The sequence below is a fragment of the Corythoichthys intestinalis genome, chromosome 8 (genome assembly GCF_030265065.1).
Source record: "Corythoichthys intestinalis isolate RoL2023-P3 chromosome 8, ASM3026506v1, whole genome shotgun sequence".
NCBI lineage: Eukaryota > Metazoa > Chordata > Actinopteri > Syngnathiformes > Syngnathidae > Corythoichthys > Corythoichthys intestinalis.
Genome location: NC_080402.1, coordinates 16,782,612 through 16,810,030, shown reverse-complemented (window position 1 = coordinate 16,810,030; position 27,419 = coordinate 16,782,612). Strand labels below are relative to the sequence as shown.

Below are 27,419 nucleotides of genomic sequence, written 5' to 3'. Positions count from 1 at the left end.
GGAGAACGATGTCAAACACAAGGCACATGCCCCACACAAGTTCCCTTGGTAAATTCTGTTACGAGGTAGTGGTCACTACAGTGACGTGCGGTGAGGTTCGTGGTTGGTGAGGCACTGACTCCTTAAGTGTCAGATTTACAAATATATAACCAAAAAGGGTAGCTTATTCAATTAACTACTGGTTATTTCATATCTTATCAGCATTCTTCACAAAACACACACACACGGTACATATTACAGATACGTAAAGGTAGAAAATAACGTGCATTTGCGCTACACTCTCCATGTGTTGGAATTTCCATCGCAAGTCTTTAGTTCATACAACATAAATGAGTACAGAGTAGTGTACAAAACCACAGATTTCAATTTTGATCTTTTGTGAAATATTCAGTTGTTTTAAAACTTGAATCTGATACTTAAATCAATTTAATACAGATTGCTCAACAAAAAGCATGAAAAGAAAAAGTATATTTTATTTAAGGCCAAAATTTACTTTTAAAATATTAAGATTAAAATGAAAACTGTGGTCTTACCTTTATTTGTAGATGAAGTCCATGCGCCTGCCCTTCGCCACAAAAACCTCAGTTACTTTGTTGTAAAAGTCCTCCTTATTTTCCTTTAGTTTTAAAAGTCTCTCCGCCTCAATGGAGATGATCGCCAGGGAGGAAAGTTGTCCTGAATCGGTCCTATTCCGACTGTATCACATCACCGATTGCTTCAATTAGATCGTTCTGTATTCTATTTGACAAGCCAGAAAACACAGTGGATGTGTCCAAATGTCTAGCTAACCTCTCATCTTTCACAGCAAAAGCGTATAAAAGTTCGACATAATTGCCACGATTAGTAGAGCTTGCCCTCTCATCGTTACCACGAAATGCTAACTCCTGCTTAGCTAAGAAGCAGGTTGCATTAATGAGGTCTTTCAAAATCTTGCGGTTCTCCTTTACCTTAGCATTGTGGGTGCTAACGTTGAGCCGCCGCTGTTCGTTCAAAGCCAAATCGATCCTTGAGCTTCCAAAAATATTTAAAGCAGTCTGGCTTTGAATGTGAGTGTACGATCTCTCATGTTTGCTGAGACTTCGTGGTAAATTTTTCATGTCACAACAATATCCCGTGTTAGTCCAGACATTGGCACAAGTTGAGAACAAAAGGCATGGGAAGCAGTAAAGGCAGTTTTTCGAAGGTCAGCCACACAGCCAGTCTTTTCGGGTGTACCACTCCGTTTGAAAACTGCGGTCAAGCCACAAGAGCGAGTTATCTTAGACTGTCCCGCAGTTTGAAGCAAACCTTTTAGCTCCGGCGTTGGTCTTCCTCTGTTAATCAGGTCCACTTTTGACTGAAAGTCCAGTTTTGAGAATTTTTAAAGTTTGGATATATAATCCTCTTCCATTTTGGGAGTCCGATGTCGACGTAGTAAACAATACAAAACGGCTCGCCGCAGTGCACTTGATTCCCTGGCGCCATTACCTGTTGGCTCACGTTCGCCCCCTTTCTGTGCGGCAGCGTACTATCTGCCGCAACCTGTGCCTTTTCACTGCGGTTTTATTTCCCATCAGCAAAACTAAATATGTCGCTAACAAACATTAAACTTTAAGGGTTAAAGACATTAGCCAGACTGTGGAAAATCAGGTCAAATAAACGTATCTGGAAACATTATAATGGCGACATGCAGATGTACGGCAACCAGCATGCTCCAATTCCATGTATCAACCCAGTTTGTTATGGATTGCGCAATCAGAGGTGAGGCTTTACTAGTTGCTGCCGCACCTCTCGTTTCATTTCGTTATTTGAACAGGAAATGGGCAAATTCAGCGATTTTGACTATAAAAAATGTTTGAAATGAGTCATACATTAAGAGCAATGGACAAATATTAATATAAATTTGATGCTATAATTATTTTTTTGTCATGATGACAGGTGAGGCTCTGCCTCACCTGCCTCCCCTGACCGCACGTCACTGGGTCACTACCAGTGTTTTCAGTAACGCGGCGCGAAAAAAAACTCAAAACAAGACGACAGGCAACGAGACAGCCAGCAACTAGCCTTTATAATATGTGTAATTATGTACATTTTATAGTTAGAGTTTGTAATCGTAGACGGAGTTTTACATTTGTGGGACTGCGGGGAGAAGCATGTTGAAGACTGAAACGAAAGTCAAAAGTTTGGACACACTTCATAATTTTTGCGTTTTATATATTTTCACTGCTATTGTAAATTCTCACTGAAGACATCAAAACTATGAACGAACATGTGGAATGGCAAACAAAGTGAAATAACTGGAAACAGGTTTTGTATTCTACATTCTTCAAAGTATCCACCTTTGAGGTGTCTCCAAACTTTTGGCCAATACTGTACAGTGGGGAGAACAAGTATTTGATACACTGACAATGGGAAAACCCATTGGCAGTGTATCAAATACACACATCTAGATACTGGTCGAGTTCAATCAGCTGTTGAAGTTGTTGTTGGTAGCGTTTGAAAGCTTAGGTTTAAAGAAATTCTAAATATCCATCTTGCTTCCTCTGGTGTAGTTTTGGCTAATCAAAGCAAAGGATAGTCTCAAGGTGCTAGACACATGATCTGTTCGAAAGATGATTTTGACCCATTATGAAAACTGTACGTTGTAGGATTTTTGTTCATTTCATAAATTTTTGTTGTTTTATTGCTTTACAACTTTTACAGACAACATTTTAATGGCTAGGTCTTTATTTCAAAGGGGAAGTTCATAAATGTTTACATTGGGCTTCATCTTGGAGTTAGCGGGGATTTAATTTGTCGTTGGACTTTATTTAAACAAATTTCGTGCAGTTTGTCAGTTATTTGTTAGTTTCAAGGCTCCGGGATGGCTTAACTAGGGCGGGTCAGTTGTGGTTGAAATCAACTCCATCAACTAATTAAACCCCCGCTAACTCAAAGATTAAGCCTTATGTGAAAAACTCAATTACACGTGATGAAATTTTTCTGTTATTTTTATGTTGAGGCAGCAAAAGGAGAAAAACTGGTAAAAACTAACTGATAAGTTACTTTTAAAGTAACTTAGTTACTTTGATAATAAAGTAATCAGTAAAGAAACTAGATTACTTTTTTGAGGTGTAATCAGTAATCAGTAATTAAATTACTTTTTAAGTAATCCGTGACAACACTGGTCACTACACAGGTCCCCCCCAGAATTCACCCACACAGGATGCCAGGCGTAACCCGATTTAACAGAACGGTCGGGTTGCACGGCCAGGGTGACAGCCGCAGCCACAACAGCGTCATCTCTCAGTTCAATAGTTTAGTTACGTGTAAATAAATTGTTACTTTGCTTTCAAAAGCTCTATTTGTCTTGTTGATTATGTTATTTTATAGAAGGAAAACATTATTTAGATGTTTGGGATGTCACAAAAGCAAAAAATACCTGAAAGTTAGTTATGTTTGAAATGTATGCTTTTACAAAAAGCGCAATTTCTCTGTTTTTTTCATCAGAAATTGGAAAATTGCTCAAACTAAGCTATTTTCTAATACTGATTTCTAAAGAATGGAAAAAGATATGAAGTATTTTTTCTGCTGAAAGAAAAGAGTCTAATCTTTCTTTTGGTGGGCTCCATGTTTATATTGCAATAGAACAGAATTTTTTGTGGGCCTTGCAAAATCTGTCAAAATCCAGTAAAAAAAAAAAAGGGGGGGGGCTGCTCCGGTGAAAATGGCTGGAAGTGAATGAGTTAACCTGAGCATCGAAGGAATAAATGCTCAAAAGGCTTGCCATAACTTGTCTATACAAAACTGCACTACCACTTACAGAGAAAAGAAAGGACTGGGCTCAAGTAGACCGGACATGACGTTTCACAGTGATAAACATAATTATTAGTCGTTAAACATTCCCTAACACAACAGTGTCCAACATGTCATTCTACAAGTGCATTTTGAGTTTAAAACAACAGTGGAAAAAGAAATGTTCACAGATTGAGTCAGAGTGCAAAGAGAGAAAAAATGAGAAGCATTTTTATTTATCTCTTCCATCTCTGCTGTATTTTTTTCCCCACACTGCAAAGTGTGATCATGCATGTCAATGCGCAAAAGAGGAACAAGGCTAGCTTTTGGTTTCTTAATTCTTCCATCTTTAGACCCTGACATCGATGAGAGGCATCAATGTCATATACTGTAAGTCGCAAATACAGAATGAGCTGGACTGCACAGAAGGACATTGTCATACTTGTCATCTCGCTCTTTGGCTTTCAAGGTACGATCTCGCTTCTATTTTGGCAGATTTGTGGTTTTGACTATGTATTTAAATGTTGATTTTCTACATGTTATTGTTACTGCCTACTTCATTGACAAATTATGCCTTCAGCATTTGTATTCATTTCTCCAGAATGATAAAACAGACAAATTGACATACTTTAAATTGACATACAAATTCACATTCAGTAGTTTGCGGTTTGATGCTTGCAGTCTTCTTAACTTCCTGTCACAGCAAACATCCTCTCGATGATTACCATTGAAAGATAACTTGAGATAGTGAGCGAGCGGCACCTCCCAACAAAGTTTTTGTTTCCATGATAATAACAATAATAATAATACAACAAACTTGTATCGCGATTTTTTGGACACAAAGACGCTTTACATAACATAACACATACAAAGAATTAAGAGGTGGAAAAAGCTAGTTTGAACAGGTGGGTTTTCAGTAAGTTTTTTTGTAATGAGTGGAGGCTATTGCAGTATTGCAGTCTGGATGTGATGAAGGCGTGAATGAGTATTTCAGCTGTGGCTTGGGAGAGGGAGGGACGGATGCGGGCGATGTTGCGGAGATGAAAGAAGGAGGTTTTAGTGAGGTGGCTGATGTGCGATTGGTATGACAGTGTTGAGTCCATTATGATGCCAAGATTGCGTACGGTGGTGGAGGGGGTGACAGGGTGACCATCAATGAGGAGAGTGAGGAGAGCTTTGGGTCCGGTGATGAGAAGTTCTGTTTTGTTACTGTTGAGTTATAGAAAGTTATTTTCCATCCAGGTTTTCATGTCGGACAGGCAGTTTGAGATTTTAGAGAGAATGACAGGGGTGATGGATTTAGCTGAAATGTACAGTTGAGTGTCGTCTGCATAACCGTGGAAATTGAGTCCATAGTGGCGAATGATTTGACCGAGGGGACGCATATACCGTAATTTTTGGACTATAAGCCACTACTTTTTTCCTTCATTTTGATGCCTGTGGCTTATAGTCCAGTGCGGCTTATTTGTTTATTTATTTGGGTCATAATTATGACATTACACTATCATTACACTGAATGCTTACATCATAATGGCCTTATGCAAATTATTTCTCTAACTCCATTTATGTCCAGCTTGGATCTTTTACATCCATTCAGAAGTGAGGTAATTTGCCGGATAACACTAAATGACATCTGGTATCAGCATTCATTAATGCTCAGGACAGTGTCATGTCATAATTATGAGCTGTCAAACGATTAAAATTTTTAATCGAGTTAATTACAGCTTAAAAATGAATTAATCGTAATTAATCGCAATTAATCGCAATTCAAACCATCTATAAAATATGTCATATTTTTCTGTAAATTATATATATATATATTCTGTAAAATAAATTGTTGGAATGGAAAGATAAGACACAAGATGGATATATATACATTCAACATACGGTACTTAAAGCGCATACGACACGAGAAAAAAAGTCTTAAATGGCATTATTATGTGAATTAGAATCGATTCGACTATATACAACAATTTAGCAAAGCACAGATGACGAGAAATTAGCCTTTTAATCTGCCGGTTAGCCACGCCTACCATTATAGGGCTTTAGCGTCCCCAACAGGTGGATGACGTCAGCGGTAGACTGGGCTCATCGATTTTACTATTCAGCCCATTGAGGGGGAATTATTCAGAACGAGGAAAACGCGACGAAGAAAGCCGCAAAATGTCATTGTTTCAGTCTCTCTACTTCAATATTTTTACAGGATATTCTTTTTATCCAAGTATTTTTCCCCAATAGCAATATAAATGGCTTGAGAAGGACCAGTCAGCCCGTCAAGGGGGAACTATTCACAACGAGGAAAACGCGACGAAGAGAGCGGCAAAATGTCATTGTTTCTGTTTCTTTACTTCAATATTTTTACAGGATATTCTTTTTATCCAAGTATTTTCCCCAATTGCTAAATAAATGGCATGGTCATGACAAATAACAGTCTTGTGCTGAATGGAATATGAAATAATAAAAATGCATTTATTCAGGACGACATGGCAAAATTACTCCATAATGGTCAAAACTGTCGACTTCACCTTTACTGTCGCACCTCCCGAACTATATTTCATGACACCTAAATCGAACATATGTCATTTCCCTTCCCCGGCTTCGGAGAATTTAAACAAACCAGAAGGCGTGACAGCTAGCCGACATGCTAACCCGAACCGAGTGATGTTTCAAAGTCTTCAAAGTGGAAAATCACACATAACTATCCTGGATTATTTGACATGACGACCCGGTTGTCTATTGTCGTCGCGGATCGGCAAACCGCCCGGCGGAGAGCAATTTACAGTTCGTTCCCCGGAGGAGGGTGGCTGGAGTTGTTGTGCAGCTAACGTGCTGCTGCTGCTGCTCAGGAGCATTAGGACAGCTTTTTACATGCCTATCAATGATCAAACGTAAGTAGTCCTTCATTTAAAGGAAGTTTGTAGTGTTTACTTTGTAATCGCTGTATTCGTATTTGACATAATACAAAACAAGATGTTTACTCACTTCCTCGTAAGTCCAATGGTCCCACTTTAAATATCCACGGTGAATGGGAACCTTTTGAAACTCCAAAAAGGCGCATACGCCTCTCCCTCCTACAGAAGGATTTTTCTGCAGCCGTTTGGCTGGCGTGATGCGAAAAATAAACGTATTAATCCGGAAAATCAGCTGAATCCTTCGTCCCCATACACAACAGTACACTGTATAGTGAAGAGGACGTCTTCTACTGTACACATCACAGCGCCCTCCTCCTCGATGCAAGATCGAAGCCGGAAGTCACTCATTTTCCTGGCGCGGGATTCAAAAAACTAAATAAATATAGCGATCGCTTCCACACACATCCAAGCGGTCCATATCATTCAGGAGCATAAAATACCGCGTGTATCATGAAATAAACATGCTTTTTCGTGTCACAGGCACTTTAAGGACTGTAGTGGGCATTTCACTCTACTGTCATTTAAATCTGTCTATGCTGTCCTCACTCCGAAGCGTCTACTTTTTCCAAAGCTAGACAGCTAGTGAACGACGCCTTAATAATTAGACTTCTCCCTTTTTCATCTGATTTATTAATAAAATGGCCTCAAACCATTGTCCTCTTTAGAACGTCGTAAAACTACAAAAAAAAAGTACACAAGCATTGCATTAGCAACAACGTTAGCTTAGCACGCTATACAGGTTCACTAAACATAAACAAAAAGCACCTCATACAAAAAATATAACATTTCGCTTACTAACATAATATGTACATTCTTTACAACAACCATACTTACGGGCAAATCTTGTCCAAGGATCATATAAGCACAACATTATTGGCCCGAGACGTCGTGCAGCCATAATGAATTGGAAAGAAAACAATAAACCATGTCGCAAAGCGACCACAAGAGTTCGCTGTTGGACAGCACAAAAAGCCTTGCTGTATAACTTACCAAAAGGCAGAATACTTTCTGAGCGGGACATGTGCGTTAATTGCGTCAAATATTTTAACATGATTAATTTAAAAAATTAATTACCGCGCGTTAACGCGATAATTTTGACAGCCCTAATATATATACATGTACATATATATATATATATATATATATATATATATATATATATATATATATATATATATATATATATATATATATGTATGTATGTAACCCCTGTGTTTCAGCGCCGCCCCGCATTCGGCACGGTAACCACTGCGCCAATAAGCTCGTGCCAACAGCACAGCCGCTAGCGTCCTTACATGAAGGAATCGGCAGGGAGGTTTCCACTTTCCACATGGACTTGCGTGTACCCGTTACACACACACACACATATATATATATATATATATGTATATATATATATATATACAGTGCCTTGCAAAAATATTCGGCCCCCTTGAATCTTGCAACCTTTCGCCACATTTCAGGCTTCAAACATAAAGATATGAAATTTAATTTTTTTGTCAAGAATCAACAACAAGTGTGACACAATCGTGAAGTGGAACAACATTTATTGGATAATTTAAACTTTTTTAACAAATAAAAAACTGAAAAGTGGGGTGTGCAATATTATTTGGCCCCTTTACTTTCAGTGCAGCAAACTCACTCCAGAAGTTCAGTGAGGATCTCTGAATGATCCAATGTTGTCCTAAATGACCGATGATGATAAATAGAATCCACCTGTGTGTAATCAAGTCTCCGTATAAATGCACCTGCTCTGTGATAGTCTCAGGGTTCTGTTTAAAGTGCACAGAGCATTATGAAAACCAAGGAACACACCAGGCAGGTCCGAGATACTGTTGTGGAGAAGTTTAAAGCCGGATTTGGATACAAAAAAAATTCCCAAGCTTTAAACATCTCAAGGAGCACTGTGCAAGCCATCATATTGAAATGGAAGGAGCATCAGACCACTGCAAATCTACCAAGACCCGGCCGTCCTTCCAAACTTTCTTCTCAAACAAGGAGAAAACTGATCAGAGATGCAGCCAAGAGGCCCATGATCACTCTGGATGAACTGCAGAGATCAACAGCTGAGGTGGGAGAGTATGTCCATAGGACAGCAATCAGTCGTACACTGCACAAATCTGGCCTTTATGGAAGAGTGGCAAGAAGAAAGCCATTTCTCAAAGATATCCATAAAAAGTCTCGTTTAAAGTTTGCCACAAGCCACCTGGGAGACACACCAAACATGTGGAAGAAGGTGCTCTGGTCAGATGAAACCAAAATTGAACTTTTTGGCCACAATGTAAAACGATATGTTTGGCGTAAAAGCAACACAGCTCATCACCCTGAACACACCGTCCCCACTGTCAAACATGGTTGTGGCAGCACCATGGTTTGGGCCTGCTTTTCTTCAGCAGGAACAGGGAAGATGGTTAAAATTGACGGGAAGATGGATGCAGCCAAATACAGGAACATTCTGGAAGAAAACCTGTTGGTATCTGCACAAGACCTGAGACTGGGACGGAGATTTATCTTCCAACAGGACAATGATCCAAAACATAAAGCCAAATCTACAATGGAATGGTTCAAAAATAAACGTATCCAGGTGTTAGAATGGCCAAGTCAAAGTCCAGACCTGAATCCAATCGAGAATCTGTGGAAAGAGTTGAAGACTGCTGTTCACAAACACTCTCCATCCAACCTCACTGAGCTCGAGCTGTTTTGCAAGGAAGAATGGGCAAGAATGTCAGTCTCTCGATGTGCAAAACTGATAGAAACATACCCCAAGCGACTTGCAGCTGTAATTGGAGCAAAAGGTGGCGCTACAAAGTATTAACGCAAGGGGGCCGAATAATATTGCACCCCCCCCTTTTCAGTTTTTTATTTGTTAAAAAAGTTTAAATTATCCAATGAATTTTGTTCCACTTCACGATTGTGTCCCACTTGTTGTTGATTCTTGACAAAAAATTAAAATTTTATATCTTTATGTTTGAAGCCTGAAATGTGGCGAAAGGTTGCAAGGTTCAAGGGGGCCGAATACTTTTGCAAGGCATATACAGTATATATATATATATATATATATATATATATATATATATATATTTTTTTTTTTTTTTTTTTTTTTTTAAAGAATAAAACATTTTTAAATTCATACAATGATAATAAAAACAAAATGGAATAAACACACTCTGGTTATGGTACCCAATCACGCTTAAGTTGATAAATATAAATGAAATAACAAATATAGTTTGTTTTTCAAAACAATCAATTGTTATTTGTTATCAAATATGAGATAAAATATGTAAAATATTTCAAACAAAGAAATGCAAGCTTATGATTTTTTAATTTACATACATAAAATAATTCAAAAAGAGAATATTTACGGGGGGTTTTCCCGTTTACTGTAAATATTTTTACTGTTAACCCAGCTATTGCCTGCTATTGACAACTGTAGACATTCAGTTTATTTAAACAGGGAGGAGTTGCTGTGAATACTCATCTTTCAGTGCCATTGACAGCATTAGACCCACAGCGATTATTCGCTGCCAGCTTCTGCACGTAAAAATGGATTGGATGTCAAGTGCCATTAGTGGCAACCAGTGAGGTCATTCATTAAGTGCCCAATAAAGCATTATGAGAAAATACATCAGATTTTTTTTTTTTTTCAGAATTAGATCATATTTTTAAAACATGCTGTTACTGATGATATATGTATTGTTTTATCAATACTGAATAGTGATTACTTTTCTAGGAAGCGGCCATTATTGATATAACTATAACATCATAGGAAAAGGTTTGGTATACAGTATTCTTCTTTACAGATTCAACTATGAGCGTGGAAAAACAAAAAACAAAGCAATAATATGAGTAAATTTGCATTTAATGTTGAAAATGTGTTTCAGTGTCCCAGTGTTGGGAGCCGCGTGAATGGGGAGGGACATTCACTCAAGAGACCATCTGCGGTCTGACAGGAACCACAGTGACCCTCACCTGCTCCATCCGGTACCCACAAAGGCATGATGGCCAAATCATCAAGGTCATAAAGGGACTGTGGTACACCAAAGTTTCCAACAAACAACCTCAAGATCTGACGATGGACCCTCAGTACTCTGGTCGTCTAGACCAAAATTGTCAAGGCAACTTTTGCACTTTGTCAATCAAAAAACTGAGAGAGAGCGACCAGGGAACCTACAAATTGAGATTCATAACTAACGTGGATGGTGGAGTGTACACTGTCAAAACCGGAGTCACTCTGGATGTCACTGGTATTGAGTCTCTTGAAAAGTAGCTTTCCACCAAGCAGGAAGGTCTTGAAGCTTCCATCAACCTTTATTGTCTTGAATCCCTATTATTCTGATGTTTCCCCACCAAAATCATATTTAAAAAAAATATATATCTGTATATATATATATATATATATATATATATATATATATATATATATATATATATATATATATATATATATGAGGGCTGTCAAACGATTAAAATTTTTAATCGAGTTAATTACAGCTTAAAAATTAATTAATCGCAATTAATCGCAATTCAAACCATCTCTAAAATATGCCATATTTTTATGTAAATTATTGTTGGAATGGAAAGATAAGACACACGAAGGATATATACATACAACATACTGTACATCAGTACTGTATTTGTTTATTGTAACAATAAATCCAGAAATGGCATTATTAACATTCTTTCTGTTAAAGTGATCCACGGATAGAAAGACTTGTAGTTCTTAAACGATAAATCTTATAGTTACAAGTTATAGTAATTTTATATTGAAACCCCTCTTCATGTTTTCGTTTCAATAAAATTTGTAAAATTTTCAATCAAAAGTAGAGTTAATATAATAATAAGAATAAAAATAAAAATAATAAAAATAGAGCAAAAAGTTTTACATGTATTTTTAAATAGCTATTTTTATATGGAATACCAGTTCATTTTGCAGTGTTGTTTAACTGTGTGTCAGAATAGGGCCTCATTACTATAGACTGAAGTGCTTTTCTTTTTGTGAACATTATTTTTTTTTTGAGAGATAGGAATATTATTTTTGTTGTGCTTTCACTAAACGATACTTATGTTTGTTCTGAAGGAGTTTCCGAAGCTTTTGCCAATAAACGCCGCGGTCCAAAGAACGCCTGTGTCCACTCGCCTTTACTGTATAACATATACAGTGGGGAGAACAAGTATTTGATACACTGCCATATTGGCAGTGTATCAAATACTTGTTCTCCCCACTGTACATATCTTACCCAAAATAAAACAAGAGACACATAATTGCCACTAAAAGAAAGAAAACTTACCGAAATATGTGTGGAGCACAAATAGCAATTTGCATTGCATTGTGAATACAGCATAAACGTCTCACAACTACTAATTCCCCCACGTTTAGAAGACATAACATGAGTATGGAACGGCGCTGCTCTCAATTCAATTCAATTCAATTCAATTCACTTTTATTTGTATAGCCCTCAATCACAACAGAAGTCTCAAAGGGCTTTACAGAGGCAATATGATACACAATTAGAAATGAAGCAACAAAGATGAATAGATGCAGTTCAAGTCCTGGGTATCCCCTATCCTTAAGACCCTCCATGCCGTCAAGGAAAAACACCAAAAACTCCAGAGTCAATTGGGAGAAAAATGAGAAACCTTGGGGAGTACCACAGTCAGGAGAGATCCACTCCCAGGACGGATAGACAGGAACCCCAGAACGGCTAATGGGAATTAGCAAGCGAAATTATAGTCCGTAAAAATACAGTGGAGTGAAGGTGCAAGAAGAAGTCCCTCTAGTCAGATGAGACGGGGGAGGGGGGAAAGGGGACACCGGGTGACTAGTGATGAAGAGACTACACAACTAGATATTAACATTGGAAAATAGAAATAAAGTAAGACAAGTGGTAGGTAGAGTAAGAAAAGGAGATAGAACTCAGCGGCTGTACTGCCCCCAGCATTATAGCTTCTAGTGTAGCTTAGACTAAACTGTGAGTCTACTCCGACTTCAACTAGCCTAACCATAAGCTTTGTCGAATAGGAACGTTTTTAATCTAATCTTAAATGTGCAGACTGTCTCGGCTTCTTTAATACAAGCTGGAAGCTGATTCCATAAAACAGGGGCTTGGTGGCTAAAGGCTCTAGCTCCGACAGTACTTTTATGAACCCTGGGAACTACCAGTAGACCTGCATTCTCAAGCGGCTGGTGGCATTCTCTTCACTCTTAATGTCCATAAACGGCCTCATTGTAATGTTTGAGGCAATATGCCAGAATGTAATTCATTGCATGCGTTAATTGCGTCAAATATTTTAACACGATTAATTAAGAAAATTAATTAACGCCCGTTAACGCGATAATTTTGACGGCCCTAATATATATATATATATATATATATATATATATTATTTGTATTTTATTTTTTAAGAGAAATACTTTTTACATGAATAAAATAGAATTTCAACAAAGGTATTTCTAAAAATATATAATATTTAATAATATAATATTTGGGGAGGGAAAAATAAACATATTTTTCTGAACAGGTTTGCTTTAATTTACATATTAGAAATGAAATGGTTACACAAGAAGTTTAATCCTTTTAATAAGAACCAAAAGCACAGCTCTCTCAGACATATTTTTTGAACTATCAGTATTATATTTTTTACAGTCTTTTTGTCAAAATTAATCATGTCAAATGCTATTTTGCATTTCTTTTTTTTTTTTAATTGTGGCAGAATAGTTAGATGAGTTAGGCTAAAGATCCTTTTTGACAATTATATCATCAAAATTTTCAAATTAAACACACAAACAAAATTACTGCAAAGTGAAGCAAAGCATTTTCACCTCATGTTCTCAGCATGGGGAAACAATTTACCTAAAGCCACTTTGACAGTCATAGGTAACAGTGAAACACAGTAAGAAAGCAACATTTCAGCTTTACTTTTCCCTCCAATAATAAATCTGTGAGCCACAGACATGATCAAACATTGACAGTCTTTTTTTGTGATTGTTTGAGGAAACAAATGTTTCAGGCCATGTCTAAACGTAGCAGGGTATTTGGCAAAAAGAAGAACTTTTTCTATGGTTTAGCCGATCATCCACACGCACACGCACATTTAAACAAGGGTTCTTAAAAACTGCGCCAAAAGTGAAGATGTGCGAAATCTGCTTTTGTAGCGCCATTATGTGGACACTGATAACCGAAGATTAAACTGTGGAAACGTCACTGACTGTGACAAACTTTGTCCCTATGTCACGCATGAGACCAATATTTACATTTGGAGTAAATTAGACAGGTGCTTTTTTGCTTGTATTTATTTACAAAGTCTTGCAGTGCTTCATATTGAAGAACACATTTGAAGGATAGGGATATTATGGACAATTATTTTTCGTGCATTGTTTTTAATGTACTTAAAAACAATGAATGAATGCGGTTGGCAGTGGAAGCTTTTTTTTCTACAAACGTGCTGGTGTGGACGTAATTATTTTTTCCCAACGTATTAGGGCAGGATCCTAAGTTTTAAAAAACCCTGCTAGGTAGAGACATGGCCCAAGTTGCTATTAAGATTTGAAAAATGCTGGGCATGATATTCTTGGACTCATATGTTTGCTCTATTTGCCTCCAGCTGCGCGGGTGCAGGTGATCAAGGCTGAAGAGATATATTCTTACACGTTCGCTTCACTGTCATGTCACACGAGCTGCAGTCCTGCAGCTTCTTTGTCTTGGTGCTGGAAGCGAAAACCACAAAATGATGACTGTTTAACTGACCATTGGACAAAAGAATCGGAAGTATATTTACGTCCAGGACAATACATCACCTGTGCTGTTGAAGGATATCCATTAAGTGTGTCTCCTCCACTGTGTGAGTTCTTTTTCAAGGCTTTCTTCTATAAAGGAACCATATGTAAGATTGGTGGCCCAAAACTGCAACCAGAATCAAAATACTGTATTGCAGCACACAAACTCCCCTTCCACTTTGGGCTGCCAGATCAGTGCCTCCCAATGGAGACTAATGCTGCGTTATCATACCAATGCTAAACGTTTTTATTCTTCTATCCATTTTTAATTTCAGTTACCGACCAAAACACAGTGTACATGCATAAAGGTCAATGCTAAACAACACAGCATGCCAACTGTTTTCATGTTCCAAATGTCAATTTACCATACATGAAAGTAATATAGGAAAACCCAAAGTACATCACCTGTCGAGAAGTCGTGCAACTTTTCCATCCGTTGTCAATTTTTTATTACTTTTCAGTTGTCCCCATTGATCGAAATTTGTTTCTGAATTTATAATTCTTTTGACATCCGGAACACTTTTTTTTTTTTTTACCCTCTCGTTCTATTTGTATACGACATCGTTGATTCTGACTCAGTGTTGTAGCAACATTAGGTCAAGTAGCATACAAAATACAAAATAACTGATTTAGTACTTGGCTGATTGGTGGAGCACGGAACATCCGTTGTAAACACAGAATCAAAACAATAACAGCTAGAACGAGCTGATTTTTTACTTTAAACTGGGGAAAAGCTCAGTTTAAACTGAGATTCCAATGTATGTATTAATTCAGGTTTTCCCATTACAATTAGTACATTTAAATGTGTAATTTAACATATGTGTTGATTGTGGGGGGAAAAAAAAAGATTTGCTATGCTAAATTAACCATTTACTGAAATTGTTTTTCAATAAATGGTTAATTTAGCATTTAATATATACAAGGTGATACATACACAAGAAAACGTCATCACCAAAAATAAAATAACTTTCAAAATGTTACTGATATGGACACAAAACTTCAGTTACTCAACTCTTTTGACATCCGGAACGTGTTTTTTTTCCCCTTGTTCTATTTGTATACAATATCGTTGATTCTGACTCTTAATGTTTCACCAACATTAGCTCAAGTAGCATACAAAGCTCTGGCAACCTGTACAAAGACCAAGAACTGATCTTGTAATTAGCAGATTGGTGGAAGGTGGGACATCAGTTGTAAACACAGAATCAAAACAATAACAGCTCGAACGAGCTGATTTTTGACCTTTGAAATGGGAAAATCTCAGTTTAAACTGAGATTTCAATGTATGTATTAATTCAGGTTTTGCCATTACAATTAGTAAATTTTAAATGTGTAATTTAAAATACGTATTGTCAAAAGAAAAAAAAAAGATTTGCAAAACTGGGAACTTATATGTAAAATAGTTTTTCAATAGATAGCTAGATGGATAGATTTATTAACAGACTCAAGGTCCAAGCCACAACCACACAATACAAGGGAACGAACCATGCAAAACTAAAAACAAAATAACAATAAAAGACGGTAAACTACACTGATACAAAAATTAGGTCATCTATTGACCCACTTTTAAAAGGCACCTATACCAGTGCTTCCAGAACAGTGACATGCAGCGTATGGAACTGTGCAAAATGTTAGTCAGGCCCCAGACAATCACATGTTCAGAACATTTCAAACGATGAATAAAATTAAACATCAGCACCCTTAGAAGGGCCTGGAGAGTATATACCCAAATAATTCGAGCATATGTAGCAGACTTCTCAAAATTTTATTTAGATCGACACAAAACTTGAGCTACGTTAGGTCATCCCTATGTAGCAGACATCTCCAAAGTTTCAGGTATGTTCTACAAAAACTCTGTTTGGGGCTCTAAAAGTGTGCTCCAAATCAGCTCCCTGGCACTGCAGGCACATTTGGATGCGGCGGGCAAAGTTCTTTATGACCCCCGCGGTCATCCAGAGTGTAATCGTCTGTTAGTGTCTTGACCATTGAGGTTATGCACAGTTCCATGGGTTGCGAACTTGTTGACCCATCTGAAGGTGATTGAGCGGACTGGAAATTCACAACATCCGAACTGTTCTTTGAATTGCAATTGAGTGGCGTGGGTAGACTTCAGCCGAATATATGCCTCAACTATATATCAGAAGTCCATGGCATCTCGAAGGTTGAATTTGGTAGAATCTTTGAACATTAATTCTTCTTGGTGAATCTGAAAAATACAAATAATTGATTATCTGTTTCAAAATTTATTCAAGTTTAGTTGATGACAGGTTTTTTTTGTGTCACCCTGTACAAGGACAAAAATATCAATTTTAAATCTAAATGTGACAATTGCATTGGTTTGTTATATCACTGATCAATGTAATTACTAAGTAGTAAAACAAAAAAATCCCCATATCTGAAATTATTTTTCTAAGAATAATTATTGTAATTTATGTTAGCAATCTAACAAAATTGAAAAACCAATCATATCTACGTATCATATCATATGTACATATGTAAAGTATTTGATGTTGGACTCTCTGCCGACTGACATTCAACCATATCTTCTACCCGTCTCCTGCAGATGCTCTGGAAGCCCCCAGGGTGTTAAGTACAAAAGATGAGATCATGGAGGGGGATTCACTGACTCTTACCTGCAGAGCTGACACCCCAACATCATCAGGACACCGCTGGTGCAAGAAGACTGGAACTTCAGAATGGGAGGTCATGAGTTATGGAGAATATCTGTTCTTCAGCTCCATCCAGTCTTCAGATTTAGCTGTGTATTGTTGTGTCGTGGAGAATGATCTGGGGCAGAAGATGTCGCAACCTTTCGTAATTGATGTAAAATGTGAGTACAGCACAGTGTCCAACTGTGAATTGTGAAATCTAACGACTAAACAACATATCTGCTGCGATAAACAGAAGTCAACCAAACATGTTTAGGACACAAATGATCAACTCTGTAATGATGCCAATGTTGTGTTCTTCAGATGCTCCAAAGTACCCTTATTTGCGGGTGGATCCATTAAACGTCATTGCGGAGGGAAATCAAGTGAAACTTACCTGCAGCAGTGACGCTAACCCAGCTGCTAGCTTCACCTGGTACAAGGGCCAAACTAGGATCAGGTCTTCAGGAAGAAATTACGTTTTCAACTCCATACGCCCCGAAGATTCTGGGAGCTTCTACTGCAAAGCCCACAATAAACATGGAGACGTCACCTCTGACCCGGTGTTCATAGACGTTCAATGTGAGTCCCAAAATCAACATGAACGTCAAGTGTCAGTACCAAAGCCAATATGGAAGTCAGGACTAGTCAAGTAAATCTCAAAACTCAAGAAAAGTTTCTTTTTTTTTTTTTTAAAGGTTTTCTTGCACCTGAAATGTATGAAAAATGTAATTGATTTTTTTTTTTTTTAAACTTAATTCAATCTCCACACCATTACAAGAACAATGAGGAGACGTATTAAGTCAACAGTCACCGAACCAGCCAAATTAAAATGTCTTTTTTTTTTTTTTAATTTGAAACTAATAACACTAAGTAATAATAATCTATTTTATGTCTCACAACTTGTTTTTAAGATGTTGAAACACAGTGTCAGCGAGGCCTACTCACTGTTCCAGTGTGCTGAGTAGTATGTTATGATCAACTGTCCCAAATGCAGCACTGAGATCTACTTGTAGTAATTCCCGAATAGATGATAGAGGCGTTATTATTCTGACGAATATCATTTAGGACTTTCATCAGCACAGTTTTCGGTGCTGTGGTGCGAAATCCAGCCAAAAAAATTGAAAAGATTGTTTTGCATCATCAAGTCTGAATCTGCTCAAAACAACTCTTTTAACGATTTTCCCAAGGAATACAGCCCACTGTCCTCCTGTGAATTGTGAAATCCAGCAACTAAACAACAGATCTGCTGCCATAAACAGAAGTCAACCAAACATGTTTAGGAGACAAATGATCAACTCTCTAATGATGCCAATGTTGTGTTCTTCAGATGCTCCAAGGTCCTGTTATTTGTCAATGGATCCTATAAAAGAAATCGAGGAGGGAAATCATAAATCAAGTGACACTAACCTGCAGCTGTGACGCTAACCCAGCTGCTAGCTTCACCTGGTACAAGGGCCGAACTAGGCTCGGGTCTTCAGAAAAAAATTACGTTTTCAACTCCATACGCCCCGAACATTCTGGGAGATTCTATTGCAAGGCCCACAATAAATATGGAGACGTCATCTCTAACCAGGTTGCCATAGATGTTCAATGTGAGTCCCAAAATCAACATGAACGTCAAGTGTCAGTACCAAAGCCAATATGGAAGTCAGGACTAGTCGCGTAAATCTCAAAACATTAGTTTTTTTTTTTTTAAGTTTTTTTTTCTTCCTGAAATCTAATAAAAATATAATATATTGCAAAATGAGTAATAATATTTTGTCTTTCAAATTGTTTTTAACATTTTGAAAAGGAAAGACAACCTCTTCATAATGTGCATTCCAGTGAAATGAATCTTGTTTAATTGATTGAAAAGACACAGAGTTTATTTTTTTGTGTGATGTGTAATAGTAGTGGAGCAAAACATATCGGCAAATAATTGCCGGCTTGTCCAGGAAGTGGCCACGCATAGTGCAAGTAATTTGTTTCACAGTTGAGGAGTCTCATCAATGAATGCTGCCTCACCCTGAAATTGTTTTTCTTGGAACACATAGCAGCACCATTCCAGTCGACCTGAATTGTCTCGACGTCTCCTCGGGGTCAGACAAATCAAGCATGTATTTTTGTTCAATGCCACTAAGTGTATTGTAGACCAGCAGTAGCGTTTTATAGTCTAGTCCAGGGGTCCCCAGACTACGGCCCGCAGGCCGGATACAGCCCGCCTCCACATATGGTCCGGCCCCCTGAACAATACCAGAGAGCATTTTGAATTTTTGTTTTTTTTCCTCAATAGTGTTATTTATTTCCTGGGCTTTTTCTGTGAAGAACTCAGAGAGGGTTATTTGCTTATTATCTATTGAATTAATAGTGTTATTATTATTTATTATTATTATATTATATTATATCATTATTTTTTATTTTGTAACAACGCAGATAAAGCGCTATGTAAGTACTCTCCATTTACCATTTTACCATTAATTTACTTTGGTTCCGTGAAGAATCCAGAAAGGGTTATTTGATTGTGGCTTTCTGAAACACAATACATTTTTACATTTAGGCACTCCTGCAATCGTTACACTTTTTCTGTTACGAACTGACCCCGGCCCCTCTTCAGAGAAGGGAAAAGTTATGTGGCCCTCACAGGAAAAAGTTTGGGGACCCCTGGTCTAGTCCTTTGACGTCATAGGAAGCCAGTGAAACAATTTTATAACGGGTGTAATGTAGTCCAGTTTCCTTGTATTTATAAGGCCTCTGGCAGCAGCATTCTGATTTAGCTGCAACTTCCTTACTGATTTTACAGTATTTGTTGAGACCTGTCATTGCAATTATCCAATACACTAAAACTGAATGTATAGATAAATTCTCCCATGTCTTGTTTGAACAGAAGCCAGTTAATTCTGACAATATTTATAGGTGGTAATTGGCAGATTTAGTGATCAACTTTATATGGTTGTTGAAGTTCAGGTCTGAATCAATAATTACACAGAGATATCTAGCTTGATTTGTGGCTGACAGTGACATTCAGCCAAGGCGAGCGCTGGTCTTTGACCTTTTGTTTTTAGCCCCAAAATGATCAATTCTGTCTTTCCTGCATTTAGCTGGAGAAAATTCTGGCACATCCATTCATTGATTTGACGAATACATTTTCTCAGTAACACTAGGGATTGTAGTCATGTGGGCACACCAAAATGTAGAGCTGTGTGTCATCGGCATAGGTATTATAGGAAATGTTGTAATGTTCCATAATCTGAGCAAGAGGAGGCATATAGATGTTAAATAAAAGCGGTCTGAGAAAAGACCCTTGTGGAACCCCACATGCGATTTTGGTTTGTTCAGACACAAAGATAACCCTGTAAATAAGATTAGAACCATTCAAGCACAGTGTCAGGGAGCCTTACCCACTGTTCCAGTCTGCTGAGTAGTATGTGATGATCGACCGTGTCAAATGAGGCGCTGAGATCCAGTAATACCGGAACAGATGATTTTCCTGCGTCATCATTCCAACGAATACCATTAAGGACTTTTACAAGCACAGTTCTCGGTTCTGTGGTGTGACCGAAATCCAGACTGAAACAGTTGAAACAAAACAGTTGTTTTGCATCTGCTAAAAAAGAACCCTTTCAATAATTTTCCCAAGGAATGGCTGATTTTATATTGGCCTATATTGTGGCATCCAGATTTCACTTTATATACACAGCTCATTTTTTTCAATATAAAATAGGATGTTCTGAGAGAGAAAAAAAGGCAGCAGTTATAGGTAGTCTCTTTTTATTCCAGAAAAAATATAGTAAATCAAATGTGTTTCCCAACAGATGTTCCTCGCCTTCCAAGCATCTCAGCAATACCCTCCTCCAACGTCAGAATGGGTTCTTCGGTCAGTCTGACATGTAGCAGTGATGCTAACCCTGCCGCTAGCTACTTTTGGTTCAAGGACAACGAGGAGTTTCCTAATTCTACGGGGGCCATGTTAAACATCATCAACTTCCAACTACACAACGAAGGCGAATATCACTGTGAGGCCCGGAACTTCAGGGGAAGCCAGAGGGCCAAAGTCCTGGTTCAAGCAGAGAATTTTAGGTCATGGTCACAGGGTGCTCTCACAGCGGTGGTTGTGCGTTGCGCCACAGTTGGCATCGTGCTCATCCTGCTTTCAGTCACTGTCCTGCTGTTCTGGTTGGTTCATTTTGTCACCTATTTTTAGATGGCTTTCAAAAACTTGCCTGTTGTTACTCTTTTTTGTTGTTCTTCTTGGTGAGGACACTAACTAAAATTGCAACTCCTCTCGACCGATCACAGTGAAAGTTACCTGGTATATTCCAGAGACAAATACACGCCGATTCTTGGAGCCTGATTATTATTTTTTTGTGTGTGTATCAGGGCTGAATAATTACACTAATGAATTGCAGGGTTAAAAATGCTTCTCTTCCATTATTTGTGGATGGATCACCATGAAATTAGGTCGATTTCATTTTCTTTTTCCTCTACTTTTAGGAAAAAGACTACGTCGAAAGGGAGGATGCACTTATTTCAGGTGAGGCAAAAAAATGTACTAAACTTCATTGTTTTAATATCAATATCAACAACGCTAAACATTTTATATATATGGCCAAGTCAAAGGGCAGCTGAAGAGCTTTTCAGATTTCAGTGTAATTTTACGAATATAAACTTTGGACGTGTTCATCAAAACATCCATGTCATTTTTAACGCGTAACTGGGAGGGTAATTTGCAGGGGGGTTTTTTGGGCTTTTTTGCACTCCGTTAATAGTCTCTTCCCAAACCCGGAAGTGTGACGTAAATTCCTGAACCCAACAGAAACTATCCACAGCTGGAATAGCAGCAGCAACGATATCGGTGATAGTACCATTGAAAGTAACCATTCAGGTTTGCTCTTTCGTGACACTGACGATGGCAAAGGCTACAAGGAAATATTATCTACAAATAATCCCTACATGTTTGAACCTGAGGTGTTAGATGACGACGATTTACTCGGCACAGCAGACGAGGGTGATGACGCCGGTTGGCAGATCAACATAATGAAAGGAAGAGTGGTCGGCGTCTTGCATCGTGTTTTATCTCTGAACCAAAACAGATGAGTAGTTATATAGATCTAGCAATAATTTAATAAATCTATTGTAACGAATCGGGTTATAATGTAGCGGGTGTATTTGCATACATTACTAAATGCTCCGCGTGAGTTAGGGGAGTGAGAGAGGTGCGACGGAGCATGACGTTTCCCAGTTGTTGCTGGTTGTTTTGTTGGTGTCGGTTGCGGCAGACATCAGCCGTGTTGTTCCCTCAAGTTCCAAAAATAAAGAATAGCAACCTGACTAATCGGGCGACTCTTTGTCGACATCACACTATCAAATTGAAATGAATAGACAACATGTCAGCTGTCTTATGACAGGCAAGCAACAACAACAAAAAAACAGGTCGCGATCAAGTAATGAACGTATCAAATTGCCAGGAAGGGTCACTTACGTCGTTGAAAAACCAAGGTTGTAACCTCCAAAGCTTCTAAAGCTGTCCTCGCTGAAATGTTGAAAACAAAGACGCGATCGAGGAGCAGGGGAGAAGTTCTACCCAAAATTTTTGCAGAAGGTTTTTTGGGCCACTCATAGAGTCTCGAGCCTTCGTATGAACAATTCATCGCTACACATCGAGATCGCATGATGAATCTCGCGAGTAAACCCCAGAAAATGTTTGCAATATGTGGCGAGTATAGCGTGATACTGTACTTTTGAATTGGAGCGCTGGCGAGGTCTTCAGGAATTGACGTCATCAGGTAGCGGCCGGCAGCGAGGCGCATCCCTTGTTGCTATGGCAGTAACTCAAAAACGATACGGTCAATTAAAAAAAAAATTTGGGTAATGTCAGTTTTGAGATGGATGCATTCAATACAATTTAACGGAGTAAAACACTGATGAATTGAAGTCTTCAGGTGCCCTTTAAATTTTTTATTTATTTTTTTTAAATTAAAATTTCCCAAAATCTTTTACTCTTGCTGAAATATCTAAACAATTCAGTTTTTAGAACTGTAAATCTCAAGTTGAATTACATTCGATTTAAGAATTATGAAAATCTTTGTTAAAAATAAATGATTAAATAAATAAAATCGACAAATGTTACAAATATATATCAAGAAATAATACAAAATAGGTAACCGCTTACATATCTTAATTTATCTGAAAAATGTTGGGAGAAAAAGTGCTAAATCATTTCAAAACCAGGAAATGTATTTTTAAAATAACAATGAATGATGAGACTGATTAAAAATGTTGTCAGCCAAACACAAGTGAAGACAGCAGCAGGGATCAACTGGAGGAGCTGGTGGCATTCTCCGATCCCTCTCCAATCCACGCCAATGTCACCAATGACAAAACGGACCAGGATGAGAATGAATACGAAAGTGTGGTGGACACAGTCATCAAATGTGGTGGCGAAGCCTCAGGATGAGTTCTGCATCTTTTTTTTCCACCTCTTTATCAACATCATTTAAATGACTCTTATTTGCCCAGAGCGGGGGTCATCAACCCATGTTTTTAGAGCCGCATGCGGCTATTTAGCACTGCCCTAGTGGCTCCCTGGAGCATTTTCAAAAATGTTTGAAAATTGACAAAGATGGCTGAGGGAAAAATATTTTTCTGTTTTGATATGGTTTCTGTAGGAGGTCAAAAACGACCCAAACATTCTTAACATTTTCCAATGCTGTAAAAATATGGTAAAATAATTTTCACTGTATGTACTAAAATTCTATTTTTGTTTTTCCTTTTAAATCATTTTAAGGCAAAATGGTTCTAAAATGGCATTATGTCTGTTAAGTTTCGGCTTTTTCTTTGCTGGACGTTTTTTACTTTTTTTTTTTTTTGTACTCAAATGCAATTACAGTAAATGCATTTTTACGGCGCTACCTATATGAATATGTGTGTATTACTTGATCCAGCCTTCTACAAAATTCTTTTCAAACAAGATGTATCTTTTTGGGACATAATTTTTTATGATTATATGTGATTAAATACATAAACCATAATGAAGTCTCAAATTACGTTGCTTTATCTACCCCATTTGCCCCCAGGTTTTTCCACAAACATTTAACCATGCAAAAATGTGTGATTGGTAGCCTGTTTAAGTACTCAATAATAAAAATGATTTTATGTGACATTTGTGTATCATTTTTTATTTGTGTTTGTGGGTTTTCAGGGCATGTAAAACACTTTGAATTACCTTAATTGAACTGTAATATGCAAATAAATGTACCTTCCTTTGCTTCTCACCTCAGCACGGTTTCGTGTCCGCTAATGCGCAGAAAGGCGTATTTCAGTCAGGAGGCCAGATTTTTCTCTGACTTCTTGGTTCCAAAATGCTTGGATATTCCTTTAATACAGGAGTCACCAAGTTTGGTCCGCAAGTGCCCCGATCCAGCCTGTTTTCCATGTCTCCCTCCTCGAACACATCTGAACCAAATGATCAGCTCATCAGCATGCTCTGCCGAAGCTTGATAATGATCCAGCCGTATCTGCAACACTACAAATCATAAATGTTACGACACGGAGGAAACTTTGGGGCCAAATTTGTCATGCTCACGCATTTCCTCCAAACAAGGCGTGTACAATGGCAGTACTGATAGTAAGAAAAAAGCAGTGGCGGACTGGAGGGGGGAGGTTGTGTGTGAGTGTGTGTATGCACAAGTGTATCAGTATTTGTACGCGTCTGTAGACAAAATAAGAGTCGCAAGGCTCTGCGACCGGCCTAGGGAAGAGATCAAGGGCAAGAGATAGGGCCATATGAGCGGCTCTCTCCAGGAGAAGGGAGGGATTGGGTAAGGGTGTTCGGGAAAGGAAAATTATAAATCAAATTAAGCCGAATAAGTAATTTAATATGTCCAAATACGGTTGGTCTTCAGCCAAATTCGCACTCCTGATGGCGTAGGCGAGACCTCAGGTCACTTAAATCTGTTAGGGTTGCGTGAGCAAGAGGGGATCCCAGAGCAGACACACAGGGGTGAGATGAGTAATCGTTTATTGGCGATCACGAGAATGTGGCTGGGGGGGATGACTTGGCTCAGGGTAGTTGAGCGGGCGTAGGACAAGGAGGCTCGGAAGGAAGGCAGGCGTGGAATCCGACGAGGGGCGCGCAGAAAACAGGACCTGGGACGAGAGCAAGGTAGTCGTAAGCCAGTGAGCAAAGATATAATATAAAAATGCGAGATACAACTGACGTGGGAAACAGACGAGTTGATCGGGCGACGAGGTAGAGCGTCTGCTGGGCTTTTATGGCTGGTTGATGTTAACTGCTCTCAGCTGTGGCCGCTCCACCCGTCTGACCTGTAATCAGCTAAAAACGTGCACACCTGCCCAAGGTGGGTCCGGCCTCAGGAGGGAGGAGCGGAGGCCCGAACAAAATCATTGCCAATAGTGGCAGTCTGCCTCGACAGTTCAGTCACCTGCCCCGACAGTTCCGTCACCTGTCCGTCACCTGACGCAAGGTAGCATCCACTTTTCTCCATCCTTCCTCGGACCCAACCGTGAGTCCAAGCTCCCAATCCAAGTCTCGACGCGGTCATCCAATGCCTTGAATCGCGCTGTTTGATCCGTGGTCAATTTGTTGATTTCCTTGAAAGCTGCCGTCTTGGAAACTTTCCGGTAGAGGAGGGCACCTCCTAAGCCAAGCAGAAGGAATCCCACAACGATCACGCCAAACAGCCAAATATCCTCGATATCTTCTACAGGTAGGACAGTAAGACACGCTGGCTTCCAGTGATCCCATGAATCTCTCACATATCCAGCGGCGGAGGTCCCATCTGGGCTCTCCTGATGGATAGTGTCTTGTTAAAAAAATCTTGTCAATTGTGCTGAGAGACCAACTAATCAGATCCATTTTCGTATGAGAGACCAGCACAGTTGATCCCAGAGGTTGCGCTAGACATTTTCGTTGTCTGTCATTTTGACTGACAGGGTCATAAAAATCCGGTCATAGTCTATTTTTACCCGTCACTTAAATTTTTAAAATGATAATGATGACATATTCGATAGTTTAGTTTTTATTAATTTTTAATTAATATTGTAACGCTTGCTTGGCGGCGAAAAATTAGACACGGAAGTCGTGGTATTTTTCTCCCTTTTTACTCTGCTTACCGCCAACAACTCCGCCCCCAAAGAAAAAGAGGCAACGATATAGACCCCAATCACCAACGTCACACAATGATCTTAATTGTGGTTGTCAGCCCAAAATATTCTAAATATATATTAAATGCATCTTAGCAGATATAAAATGACTACTCCATAGTCTGTGGTGATCGTTTGGTGCCCAGATTTCTTGTCGAATTACAGCAGTCCATCTCGCTCTCATCTTCGGGTCTCTCAGAATACGGTAGAACTTAAGTCTCTCCGTCTATTTTCTCTGTTACAGCAACCAACCGCCACACACGCTTTCAACATTTTGATTATTAATATTAACGAGCAGAAAAACACGCCGTAATAAGAGGCATGTACGTAGCGGTAATGTGTAAACATGACGATATGGCGGCTCCAGTCAGGGGGGCGGAGTTGTGACGTCATGTGATTGGGGTCTATACACAGGTAGCAATCTTGTCCATCAATTGGATGACGCACTGGCACACCGGGTGCACCAATAAGAACCTCGCGTTGATGTGTCAATCACGGTGCCGCCGCCAGACCCCGGTGACGCTACAATATTCTGACACAAGAGCCAACGACGTCATGCATTAAGAGAGACCATAGCTAATTAATATGCTAACTCGCCACCCTGTGCTCTGGGGTGTGAATTGCAACCTGTCAAAATGACGGATGGACTTCAGCTTTTTCCGTCACCGTTTTAAAAAACCGGTCAATGACGGAAAATATCCGGTTAACGCGACCCCTGGTTGATCCACAGAGGAAATACAAAAACAGCAGACAGACTAAACTTACGAAGATAGCAGCAAGCAGGAGCAGGGAGGAAACACATCCGCCCCCGTCGAAGGCAAGAAGAAGAATCTAGAACCCTACTAGGCTAATAAAAAGGCAGCGTTCTGTTTCACCTACAGTGTGTGTTGGAGTTTTTGTATTGGAAATAAAAGCGCCTGTGTATTATAATGCAAATCCCCGCAGCTCGGCGGCGCAATAACACACGAACACATTTGAAAACTGATAAAGGCCAGCAAGCTTCAGTTTAACACCCCTTTTTCAACACACTAAAATCAATTGCAAACCAAATATCAAACAGCGCTCTGCACGGCAGCAGCTCAACAGCTACAACAAAACAGGCTACAATGCAAGCATGCCGTAACTATTTGAAGACACCAAAGGACAACCATCTTCATTTTTGACCTCGGAATGAATTTTAGAAAATTT

At 38.8% G+C, this 27,419-nt stretch overlaps 1 protein-coding gene and 1 long non-coding RNA gene across 3 annotated transcripts; one reads left to right on the top strand and one right to left on the bottom strand.

Annotated features, from left to right (window-relative positions):
• The first annotated feature begins 3,776 nt into the window (after positions 1-3,776).
• LOC130919971 (B-cell receptor CD22-like) lies at positions 3,777-24,217 on the top strand. 2 transcript variants are annotated; one of them, XM_057842659.1, is made up of 8 exons: positions 3,777-4,222; positions 10,547-10,909; positions 14,268-14,504; positions 17,003-17,269; positions 17,412-17,669; positions 20,882-21,242; positions 21,561-21,600; positions 23,353-24,217. In XM_057842659.1, the coding sequence occupies exons 1-8, from the start codon at positions 4,132-4,134 to the stop codon at positions 23,521-23,523; spliced, it is 1,788 nt and encodes a 595-aa protein (XP_057698642.1). In that variant the 5' UTR covers positions 3,777-4,131; the 3' UTR covers positions 23,524-24,217. The 2 variants fall into 2 exon arrangements, with proteins under 2 accessions (XP_057698642.1, XP_057698643.1); XM_057842660.1 differs by lacking the exons at positions 10,547-10,909; positions 14,268-14,504.
• LOC130919972 (uncharacterized) lies at positions 15,571-17,695 on the bottom strand. The gene is made up of 3 exons (XR_009064055.1): positions 17,485-17,695; positions 17,073-17,226; positions 15,571-16,645 (listed from the first exon to the last, which is right to left on the bottom strand). It is a non-coding gene; the product is annotated as an uncharacterized LOC130919972 (long non-coding RNA).
• Positions 24,218-27,419: the final 3,202 nt, after the last annotated feature.